General features: G+C 38.7%; 1 protein-coding gene across 1 annotated transcript in view; it reads left to right on the forward strand.

Annotated features, from left to right (window-relative positions):
* SLC1A1 (solute carrier family 1 member 1) overlaps positions 1–13,063 on the forward strand; it is a 60,559-nt gene that overhangs the window by 15,787 nt on the left and 31,709 nt on the right. Inside the window, 1 exon segment of the mRNA XM_035565829.1 lies at positions 2,813–2,953. Within this exon segment, the coding sequence (XP_035421722.1) occupies positions 2,813–2,953 (141 nt within the window).

The following is a 13,063-nucleotide window of genomic DNA, read 5'->3' on the forward strand; positions in this document are numbered from 1 at the left end:
GCACAGTTCTGACTACTTTGGGCAAGGTTTGCCTGTTTCTGTCATGGATAATACATTGTGGATGTCCATCTTTATTAAGACCCTGTGAGGAATATGTCTAGCATCAAGGGCCATTTGCAACATTAGCTTGGTAGGATCAGAGCAGGAGTGGGGGAGTCTGGTTGAAATGCAGGTTGCTACAGGTACATGTCTGTAATCTCATTGCTTGGCATGGGAATACTCTTTACCTTGTGTCAAGGTATGCAAAAGGAAGATGTCTTCCACTGTGCTATGTGATGAAGCAGGGAGCAGCATCTAGGGAAAGACACATACTTCCTCACTGCTGTAAATCTCTTGCAAGCTTCAGAAATGCAGAATCAGCTGTACAGCAACCTGACAGCTGTATCCAGTATGTGAAGTAGAATATCCTGTATCTTATCATAAAATGTAATTGCACAACTTCTTATAATTATACAATCTAGTAATGCTGCAATTTAAGCATACGTCTGTCCTTAATTGTATGAATAGTCTGAAGTCAGGGAGAATATCTATATGCTTATGTTCAGCTGTTTACACTGGTATTTGCAGGATCGAAATCTTAGCAATTTACTTCAAAACATGTAACCATTTTACAAGCTGAGTAATCTTTCTTGGGTTTATCGCAGAGTGCAGATTATTTTCAACACATTTAGCTTAGCACTAGGTTAGAAGTGGAGATCATTGTGTCTTATCGTTCACAGATCAAGGGCATTTACATAATATTGCAAATATCTTCAAGACTATTAAGATTCAAAGTGTTGCAAGGAGTTTAAGCTGTCTGTGTTCACTGGAAAAGGTAACACCTGAATCAGAAGTCTTAATAGTTGCTCCCATTTGCCTGGAAACATGTTAACATATTCATTTTACTTCTTACTAGCAGTAAAGACTTGGTTGGAGTTTATAATCTGCCTCTATTTTCCTTCATTTTGTTTCTGCAAGTGCAGAACACAGAATGGTTCATTGTCTTTTTGTGCTATTACAGGAAAATTCTGTGAAAGTAGCTAGTTTACATTTTTGTGTCAACTAACATCCAGTTAGACAACAGAACTGTCACAAACCACCCCCATGGTGAATCTTTAGGGAGGATTTTTTTAATAATCCCTGTTTTCTAGATGAGAATGTTAATTAGTTTCTACTCTAGTACTGAATATGGGATCCCTATCTATTTTCTTCAGTACCAACAGTACAGACCAGTTGTCTGCGGATTTGCCTAAATCTATTTTTGAACCTGCTCGTGTTGTTTGCTTCCACAATTTCAATCACTTAAAATGAGGGGTCTATCTTATAAGCCTCTTTAGATATTTTACAATATCTAACTTAAATGCCTTGTGTACCATCAAAAATAAAACTGAGGGAAGAGGCAAGTTTGGCTTGGGCCCTAGTAGCTTTCCTGGGATGCTGCAAGTTTACATGAGTCAATGAGGATGGTAAAGGTAGGCTGGATGCACCTTTTTATGCTTTTGTGCTGCAAAATACACATCACTGACGTAACCAAAACACAAAGGGATATAAGCAATTCCATTAACTTCAATGAGTCTATTAATAACTTCATTGAGGCTATTAATATGAAAAAAACCTTTCACCACTCAGTGGGTAGTGAAAGCTTTTGAGTGGCCTTGTCTCTTATCAAATCTAGTTAGAATTTGGGTCTCTCAATGTTCCAGTTAGCCAGGACTAATACAGTTCAAAGTTCATGTATGATAATAATGTTTCCTTTAAAACAATGTCTGTAGTAGAGATGGTATTTAAGACACTTACGGGAAACACTTGTGTAATGTTTTACTTATTTCTGAGAACCCAGACTAGGAATATGAAAAGAAGGGATAAAGAGTAAGCAAGGAAAATATAATTCATGAAAGTGCAATGCAAAATAATAAATTCAAGAGTATATTCAAATTACGAGTCTGCAGTTGCTTAAGGAAACAACAGTTGTAGTGCTTTCTGAACACTGATGAATACATTTCCTATACCAGTGATTTTCACTTTTTGCCTCATGTTGAAATAGGAAATGAACATAATGCACGTCAGAATGAAGAAATTTGTCTTTCAGCCTATGATTTATTTTGTTCATAAGCTAAAATTATTTAGTAATTCATTTAATCCAAAGATAACAAGAATACAAAGTGCTTTGCATCATGGCTGAATTACTGATTATACTCATAGTCTAATATTTTGTAGATTGATTATACTCATAGTCTAATATTTTGTAGATTGGTCATGTAGAAGAATGAGTGTGAAATATGCAGAATGGTATTTTATTTGATCAGTTTCCTTGAAATCATTAAACTAATTTAGTAATTGTAGTCACGCTCTTTTCTGATTATGTACAGTGGTAAATACTGAAACTATTGCTGCTGGATAGATATATTTTCAACAATACATCCAAAGTACTCTATCATACCACTTCCTTTCTTTAATGTGCAATAGTGGTTATATATTATATTGATTTATTAATGCCAGTTTGGGATCTTTGGAAGCTAATGTAAGCAGGTAAAAAGTCACCACTGGACTGGACTGATAATCAGAAGGCATAATCAAGATATTTCCAAAGACACATCTAAAAAGTCTTCCAAATTCACATTTATATGTGGTGTTTATTACTGTTACTATCACAATATATAGAACAGAAAAGGAATGCCTAAAGGATTTGTTTTAGAAGTTCCACCACAGTGGTAAAAATGTGTTTAATGTTCACTTTTTTTGATTTATTTTTCTTCTCTTTTTCCTCCCTTTTCCTCACATCTCCCCTATAAATTACAGCTAAATCATGTTGCATTTTTAATATGTCTTTTAGGTATTGGAGTTGGCATGCTGGTACGGGAATATGGCAAGCTGTCTAACCTGGATAAATTCTACTTCTCGTTTCCTGGGGAGGTGCTGATGAGAATGCTCAAACTCATCATTCTGCCATTAATCATATCAAGTATGATCACAGGTATGACTGGAAATGTGCAGTTTGCTGTTGTGATTATCAGTGTGGTTTAGCTTTTCTTTCTAAAAGAAATAACCTTCAAAAACAATTTGATGGAACTATATAATAAAAAATACAGATGCATACATTTAGATTACAATTTTCTATTTATAATGAGAATGAATTTGGAAGGATTATCACTATTATTTAGTAATGAAGTTATAAAAAAAGCCATGAGATAATAACTTCCATGTGTATAGATTCCTTCCCTGTTTTCAGGAGTGTTTAACCAAACAGTTGCAAATTGCAAGCTCAAAGCTGCAACTGCATATTCTCAGAGGTAACTATTATAAATAGTCTCATGCCACTATTTCGCAAGAAAAGGAGAGGTGATCTTATATTTTACTGTCACAGAAAGAGGTGATTCCTCACCTAACTTATCCTAGTCTCTGCAAACATCTATGAGGTTCCATGCGTGAGATTTGGCATTTGCTGAATCCCTCATGGATCCATTTAATTTACTCACCTGGCAGAATGGTATAAATTAGCACACACAAAAAAAAAAGAAAAAAGATTTTTTTTTCTGTTTTGGTATGTGTGATTCAAAGGAATTTTGCAGAAGTGCAAGAGAGTAAGCAAGCTTTTGTTTGGAACCCAAGCCTTGGTGTGGTAGAATTTGCTAACAGCTCACTCATTAGGAAATATTTAGAAAGATCAGGAGCAAATCCAAAGCGAAGAGATAGAACTGGATGTCAAATAGTCTTTCTGACACCATATAACTTATTCTTTATTCTTTAAGCCTTTGCAGAGGGAGCAAAGTTTGACTGACTCAGGATACATTTGTCACTACCCTGTTTTATTTTGTCTCCACAAATCCTGTATTCTGGGACTGCATTCATGCCTTGGTGTTTGTTATTTAGTTGGATGGTCATGGAAATACATCAGACATTTGACTGTGGAAAGCTTGCTGTGGTCAGGGAATGGAAGGGGAATTTAGATCATGCTATGAAAGTGCTTTCAAGGAGAATCAAACATTGATTACAAGCTCCCAAGGTCCTCGAAGTTCATGATGAAAACATCACTAATTTCAGCAGCGGAATTCGAAATAGGCCTATGACAGGAAGACCCTAAGGGAAGCTACCAAGGCCTTTGGAACATATCTGTAATGCAGGGTAACAGGAACCCAATGTTAGAATTGAAATGCAGAGTGGCAAAAGGTACAAGACAGAAACACCCAGAAGGAAATCTGCAAGAGGCAGAGTGTGCAATGGCAGCAGAAAATAGTCAAGGACTGTGTCCAAAGGAAGGAAGGGAGATGAAACTGTTGGTTTATGAAAAGGAGTGAAGAACAGAGGAGGAATAAAAAGGGCTTGGTGTTATAATCAATAGAAAGGGTAGCAGCATTTTTACAGAGAGGAAGGAATGAGACAGGAAGCAACGGAAAACTAAACTCTACTTTTATGATATTGAAATTGAGTCTGTCAGGAGACCTAGGAAAAAATGCCAGAAGACTAATACATTTCATTTTTCAAGCAAGCTTTGATTTGTGGGTAAAGTTGGGCCTATGTCTTCAGAGGTAAATGATATAATTAGGATAATGATGAAATGAGCTATATCCCTGTCCAGCACTTCTGGGAAGAAACAGGAATCATGCTGTTAAAAATACTGTGCAGCTACTTAATGCTTAGCATTCAAGTAGGAGTAAAATGCATTTTTAACTACTAGCATTAACTTGGATTTTAAAGATTGCAGATTACTAGAATTCAATTCATATAAAAAGATGAGAATGAGACACTTTACTTTTGACCTTAGCATATACAATTTACATAGAATAGTGGAGCTTATTTTTTACACTTACATGTTAAGGTTTTAGGCAAGAAAAAGGAAGTGAAATTGATAAATCTTGTTGATTAAAACAAGGCTACTTCTATAGAACATGTAGATCTTCGTTGCTCTTGAAGCCAAAATTACTAGCTGCCTGTGTGCAAATAATGCTGAAATGTATGTCAAGCACACATACTGGGCATGTTTTTGCGTGATGGCTTTCACTACTTTGCTTTCACTGTTCACCTGCATCCTGTTCTTGTGGACATTGCTGAGATATTTTGCCTCTTTTAAAAGGAATACGGGAATGTGTTAAGCATGGAATTGGAAGTTTGATTTGAATAAGTCTGTGTATAGTCATAAAGCACAGTAGTCATTATTTGTCTTTCATGTAGAACCTCACAGAATGGTTGAGGTTTCAAGGGAACTCTTGACACCATCTAATCCATGCCCCTTGCTCAAAACAGGGTCAGCTAGAGCAGGTTGTCTTGGACTATGTCCAGCTGTGTTCTGAATATCTTCCAGGATGGAAAGTCGACAACCTGTTTGACCCACCTGCACACTAAAACAGTGTTTTCTTGTGTTCAGATGAAATCTCATGTTTTTTAACTCTTGCCCTGTTACCTTTTGTTCTGTCTTTGGGCACCACTGAGAAGAGCCTAGATCTGTCTTTTTCATTCCCTCCCATCAGGTATTTGTGCATATGAATAAGATATCCCTAAGCCTTCTCTCCTCCAGGCTGAATAGCCCCGAGCTCTCAGCTTCTCCCCATGTGAGAGATGTTCCAGTCCCATCATCACCTTTAGAGCCCTTTCCTGGATTGGTTCAAGTAAGTCCCTAGCTTTTTTCCACTGGGGAACCCAGAACTGGACACATTACTCCAGGTGTAGCCTCACCAGTGCTGAGTAAAGATGACCTCCCTCCACATACTTTCAGTGGGCTTGCTAATGCAGCCCAGGAGGCTGTTGGCAACTTTGGCCATGAGGTTACATTGCTGGCTCACGGGCAGCTTGTTGTCCAACAAGGTCTTCAGATCCTTCTTTGCAGAGCTGTTCTCCAGCCAGTTGGCCTCCAGAATGTAGTGGTGCCTGGCGGTATTCCTCCTCAGATACAGCATTTTGCATTTCCCCTTGTTCATCTTCATGAGATGTCTCTCAGATGAATTCTCCAGCTCATCCAGATACCTATGAATATCAACACAACCAGCTTGTCTGTCAGCCACTTCTCCCAGTTTTGTATCATCTGTGAACATACTGGTGATGCACTCTGCCTCCTCATCTGGCTTACCAATGAAAACATCAAAAAGTGTCAGTCCCCATTTTGACACCCTGGGGTGACTAGCCTCCAACTAGACTTCTGCAAGTGGTTGCAACCCTCTGAGCCTAGCCACTGAGCCAGTGTTCACTACACCTCACTGTGCACTCATCTAGCCTCTATTCTGTAAGCTTTTCTTTAAGGTTTTTGTGGGAGACTGTGTGAAAAACTAACTAAAGTAAAGGTAGACAACATGACCTCTTTGCAATTCGGAATTTTAGTGCCAAAGCAAGACTCACACTTTCAAAACATACTGTATGGAATAGAACAAGGAGAGGAATGAAAACTTAAAGGAAGATGCAGGGTCTATCTTCAGCTATATCTGTAGGCAAGATAGTGTCAAGTTAGTGTCAACAGCACATCTCTCTGCATTTGGCTGTGAACCTTCCCTGGAATGAGATACAAAAGTATTTTATTTAGAAGGAATTTCATCATTACTGACTAAACACACAATATACAACCTGCAAGTTGGCTGTCATTGTTGGGATCAAAGGTCATCTGAGTACATCCACCTCTTCAAGATCTGTGTATTTTTCAGGAAGGAGAATGTCAGTTTTCAGACCCCTGTAGAGTGTATATCTGATGTTCACAGCTGTCAGACCTATGTATATGTTCATGTGCTCAGTGGCAGACATTTAGTGACCCAAAACATACGGAGCTACTGCAGTAAAACTAGTGATATCGACTGAGTCTGAATGACAGCCTTTTGTACACACATTTGTAGCTCACGAGCTAAGGGGATGCCAGTTAGCTCACCATGAGAGGAGGTTAAACATTATCATGTTGTTATGCCTCTGCAGCAGGCTAAAAGTGCACACAGAAACAATTGCAGTGGCTCATTTGGTGCATATTTGTTACTAGACCATGTAGTTCGGTCCAAAGGCATCTAGGAAGTTTCGATGCCTAAAATAGCAGGAATGTATTTTGTGAATATAAATCTTTTCAAAATACAGGATTTTGATGACCAGTGATATATATATATATTTTTCTTTTTTTCGGAAGATGTTACTGAAAATGCACTCCATAGTTTTATACATTTTTTTTAAATTATAATGTCTTAGTTTGGTCTTAGTTTGGTTTCACATCCTGAGAAACATCACTTTATACATACGCTTTTGAGACAGTGAGCTACATACAACTGCAGGGACCAGATCTCTGTCCATTTGGACATAATGATGTAAATCAAGTGCACAGCAAAGACAGTGATGATGGAAATTTTTCCTTACTGATATTTCAGGAATTTCTGCAAAATTTAAAGTATTAGTAATTTTAATATGTTGGGGCAGTTCCTGTCTTAGTGGAAAAAGCTCTCACAGACTTCTTCAGTTAGAGCAAGAACGCACAGTCTTTTTTCAAACTGAAGGCAAAATTCTCCCTCTTGTGGTTGAATAGAGAGCTTTACACAATGTGATTTTCCTTCACAAATTCAGTTCTTCAGAGTGTAAAAAAGGGAAAAAAATACTTGCATATTTATTTTGCATAGTGTGCAATCTGAAATTTGTGGATTTTTTCCACTTATCTGCCTGGAGGCTGAACTGTGGGCTGATAAAAAACTGACATAAACACTAAGCATTTATTTATTGGAGAAAAGTGAAAATAAGGAGAGGCAGATGAGTCTGAGTAATGCCATGTTCTTTTAAATTAGTTTGCCTCAGAGACCAGCTTGTAATAATTCTCTTGTTCTCATAATTATTTTAGTGGATGGCAGATGGGTTTGATTTGCTCTGACCCATAAGCCCACCACTAATAATTCAGTCCCAAATACCTAGTTCTTTTTAATCTCCCTTCGACTGCTATTATTCAAAGTCACTATTAGTAAATAATGCACCATTCATGTTTGTCTTTTATATTTCCTCCTGTATTGGCATAGGAAAATTGAAAACAAAAATCAGAAGCCTAACCTGTTACTTAATGACAGTTTCTATGACATTCAGAACCACACCTGTACTGAATGTAATACTCAACAAGCCAAATCAGCTTCTTTAAAGTACTGTTCAAAAAGAAGATATGTTTTGACAAGTACCAAAAATAGATTATTTTGGGTACCCTGTAAGGAGAAGGAGTAGGGGAAACTTCTGGCATGCTTTCTGGGAGTTTTGGGGCGTAAATCTAAATAACTGTGGAGTACTTAAAAGCCTGTAAACTATCTTTGAAAGTAATAGAAACTCACAACTCTAATTTTATTGAGAGAATGAAAATTCTTTAGAATTTTGCAGGATATCTCATCACATGTCTGCATACTGAGCAGAGTAGCCCCTTTAATCACCTTTAGCTTTCTTTTTCATGGATTGAGGTTCACTGTGTAAGCTGTTCCCCAGAGTAATAGCAGTAACTGTTTGCAAATCTGTTTCCTGTCAGGATCACAACAGAGGTTAGGGTGGAGACAGCTGTCCAGTTTTCTGGACTGTTGTGCTCCATGTTTGGGTACAAGTTCAGTGAACTTACATGACCAAGCCTGTATCTAGCTAATCAGTGCAAGGTTTCTGGCCTTCTTTCTTGCACACGTCGTGTGTTAGTAGCCAGAGTAACCAACAACTCCAGCCCTTCAGGTAGTACTAAAATGCCATGACTTTGATTCCCATACCTCTTCAGTCAGTCCTTCTAAGATAGTGATACTTCAGTCTGCCTGCCTCATTGACTTTCAAAAATGACCTTTAATGATATTTTCAGGGTCATTCATAAATGCCAGTAATCGTAGCTCTGTCACAATAGTGCCTGTTCTGTTTTCCATATCGTGTATTGGGTTAAAAATTGCAACACACAACACCAGGTACGTGTCACAGATCTCCATACTGAGGACATGATTTTATCAGCTATTCAACATCTGTTTTAATTCCTGAAATAGTCTTTCCATCATTTCTTATCTTCTCTGCCTAGTAAAACATTATTAAAACTTTTCTGTGTGTTTCAGGCCCTCCCTGCATTTCCAGTCCTCATAGGCAGCTCCAAAGAGGCTAGGACACGTGCATGGGAGTTTCCCAGCTCCTAAACTGAACTTGTTATAGAGGATTTGTTATGAGGAAAACTAAAATTTCTCAAAAGAACTGATGTGGTGTGTGGCCTACACACAGCAGACCTCAGAAACAGTGAAAAAAAGTATCAACTGCCTTTCTGAGGGCAGCTCTGTGTGAGCTGTAAATAAAATACCTGCCTTACTGTGAGTCTGGTGAGGCTTCAATCCGCTAGGTTTCCATGACTATAGAAATAAATTCTTCCTGCTTCAGGGCCTGCGTTGGTTACTGCTGGAGTACTGTCTGAAGCATCCTGCTAGTTTCACCTTTCCCAGTACCAACTGCACACTTTTTTCTTTGCACTTCTTTGTCGTAGTATAAAGATTATTTTTCTCTAGTGTGACTAGGATTTTACAGCTATGTGAGAGAGAAGTATGTCCCAGTGAAGTATGGAGGCCACATGACTTTTCCCATTTGTGGAGACCCTTGTTTTCCCTATGGGAAGAGGATCTTGATTCATGGCTGATGGAAGGGTATCTTAAATTATTTGTTCTTTTCCATTGTTCAAAACTGAAGAGGCAGTTTCCTACCTTGGTCTACTTTGGGGAATTTACTAGTTTCCTTTATCACAAAACCACATTTTGTGGCAAAGGAGACAAAATGCGAGACAAAAGAACAGGAATGCAATGAGAAAAATCAGAGTATTAATCAGGTTGTTCTTATTTCTCATATAGTTTATCTTTAAAAGTCAGAAGAGTTCAGACAAACAACTTTTTTTTTCCCCTCACTGTATTAATAATTACAGTTAAAACACACAGCCGAACGCACTGTGGCTGTGCTTAGGAGTAGATCTGTTAGCTCCATCAGGTATAAAAAGTCCATAGATTTAAAGTACTGTGAATGAGCATAGGAAGGTGAGAGAACAAAACTATTTTGTTTTCTGTAAATGTATAGAATCATAGAATATCCCGAGTTGGAAGGGACCCATCATTAAGTCCACCTCCTGGCTCCACCCAGGACCACCTAAAAATCAGACCGTATGTCTGAGAGCATTGTCCAAGTGCTTCTTGTCCTCTGACAGGCTTGGTACCATGACCATTTACATAGGGAGCCTGTTCCATTGCCTGACCACCCTCTCAGTGAAGAACCTTTTCCCAACATCCAGCCTGAACCTCCTGAAAGCTTCCAAATAACTTTTCTTTTGATATCATCATTCCTGAGGTGGGTGACAGCTGCTTCAACAGTTTCCGTTCCTGCATTCTGTATTGAGAGATGCTCTGCTGTCGAGGCATTGTTAACAGGCCCTGTGCATCATGAACAAGCGCACTTGTTTCCACCAGGGATAAGCCCTGATCTGGCTTAACATACTCAGAGACTGTCTCTTGCAATAGCTGCACTCTCCAATTGCATGTCTACGTTTCAGATGTGACAAGAACCAGCAAGAAAGCAAATCCTTTGTATAATAGCAATAAAATTGTTCCCAGAGCTCAGGCAGGGAATTCACCTTGTCCCTTTCTATCACGTACGTTGGACAAAGGGCGAGAACTGTTAGACTACTGTTAATGAGTTTTACCTTCAGTTGTACTGAGGGATACTGGAGGTCCTGTCCCCACTGTCCATGTGCAGTCATTGAGGCAGGGAGGACTGCATAGTCATGGGCTATTGGACAAAGCTTTGTGCTCATCCCCATTGGATTACTCCTGTAACAATCATCTTCTCCTTACCCATCAATATCAGTGATCTTATGCAACTGAGACAGCCCTTATATTATTTAAGGCTTTAAATTATAGTGATAAAACTTTGAAATGGACTTCTGGTTCATGGAGCATGATTACCACCAGCTCTCAAGGGCAGAGAGCTTCAGTACTGCAGATGTTCTGTGGCATTGGCAGCCACTGCCTCCCATCCCAGCTATATCACTGTGGGTCTGCTGGTGACACCAGTGTGTGTGGATGTGAAGTGAGTTAGTGTCTTCAGCTCTTCTGTTCTGGAGCTCAGCATGTAAAGCAACAATTCCACTAAGTAAAACAAACTGCATTCACTTTTTTACTCCATTTCTGTATCTGTAGACTTCATGATCAATTAAAAAATGTCATGTTAAAGTTTTCTTTATGAGAATCTGGAAGCTAAAACTTGTACACCTATACCTTCTACCACTAGTAATTCTGGAGTAATTCAGCTAGTTTCAGTACTCTTGAGTTTTCTGTATTCACTCCATACATATTTCTCCTGCAACAATGCAGAAGCTGTTTCTGCTATATTCATGAACTGAATGTGATTTCTCCTATGAATCTTCCTAGCCTGTCCAGCTTGGCAGATTGATATGTCATTCTCATTCTTTATAGGCTCTTATTATATTCCACCCAAGGAACATTGAGTCTTCTGAAAAGGTGCTAACATGCGTTTATGTAGCCTCTAAAAGCTTTCTAGAGGAAAAATATGTTTTTTGTACAAGTGATACTATGTGCAAATTAGACAAATGGAAATCAGTACTAATGTCTTCTTTTTATGCATGTAGTCCAATCAGCTCTCTAGGGAAGGATCATAATACAATACTGCAATGTTGATTTTGCCAACTGCTCACAGGACAGCACAGCAACCTGTTAATGAACTGACATCTGGCGTCAGACATTTTTCCGGACATCTTACCTGAACTGTACCATTTCATAATGATTTAATCCCTTTGATCTCCATAAACTATTTAATCTCCCGTTATTTCTCCCTTTCTGTCTGGTATTTAGAAGGTTCGTAACAGCTACTTTTTCAAAAGCTTCCTGAATCATCCAGGACACTCTCTTTCAGTATCGAGTATTCTTTGTAACTGTTATTATATTCTATGCTTTACTGTGTTTCTTCAGAAAAAAAACATCTGCTTTTTTCAGTGCCTCTTCAAAGTCAGAAGACCAATATTTATCTTGCTAACCCAGTGGTAGTCTCATTAGATCATGTAAGTAGGATTTGAAATTTTTCTGTTTTTAAATGTTTTTGTGGTATTTAAATAGCACTAACAGATGCTTATTCATTACCTGCTGTTGTGGTTTAGCCTGGCTGGCAGCTAAACACCACACAGCCGTTCGCTCACCCTGCCCCCTTTGGCCAGTTTGGGTCAGCTGTCCTGGGTCTGTCCCCTCCCAGCTCCTGCTGCACCCCTAGCCTGCTCGCTAGCAGGACAGAGCGAGAAGCTGAAAAGTCCTTGGCTTGGTGTAAGCACTGCTCTACAACAATTAAAACATCAGCATGTTATCAGCGCTCTTCTCATCCTAATCCAAAACATAGCGCCCTACCAGCTACTAGGAGGAAAATTAACTCTGTCCTAACTGAAACCAGGACACCTGCACACATTTGCCCCCCTTCCCCCTTCCCAACCATTAATTTGCAAGCTTTCATCAACTCATTTGTAAGACGCTATTACGTTGCACTTACAGAACTGTACTAGTAGAAGAATAAACATTTTCTCCAAAGAAAAGGAGATTAGTTCCATTTCTATCAAGTTTACTGAAATGATAATGGCTACAAGCTGTCATATACTTTTCCATTTCAGTAACAATGAAATCTGAACAGATAGAAAAACTGCTGCTATGGTGGGACTGACAGAATAGGAATGGAAGACTTCTGGTAACAAACACTAAAGACAGAGATGGTAGGTCACCAAAAATGTGGTTCGAGAGATTACATACCACAGTGACTGGGTCTTCTGTTTGCCATGGCAAACCTTCATTACCTGATCTTCTCAGGCAACATCTGGGTGAGAACTGTCCTCCTAACATGACTTAGCTATATATGTCATTCAATTAGCTACTGGAAGGGTAGACACAAAGAGGAATGCAGAGTCCCATGACATAGTAAACACGGGGAAGAAACAAAATTCTAAGAGTTGCATATCAAGTGAAAGATTGTTGAGAAAGATCTACAGTTAATACAGATAACAGCATCTGAGTCCTCTGTCTTAGCTGAATGATGAATTAATGAATAGAATCATGCAGTCTGAAGTGTCAGACTTAATGTCACTGACTTAATGTCAGTGTATTTGAATAGACGTGTGAAT

Source organism: Cygnus atratus, chromosome Z (assembly GCF_013377495.2).
Source record: "Cygnus atratus isolate AKBS03 ecotype Queensland, Australia chromosome Z, CAtr_DNAZoo_HiC_assembly, whole genome shotgun sequence".
NCBI lineage: Eukaryota > Metazoa > Chordata > Aves > Anseriformes > Anatidae > Cygnus > Cygnus atratus.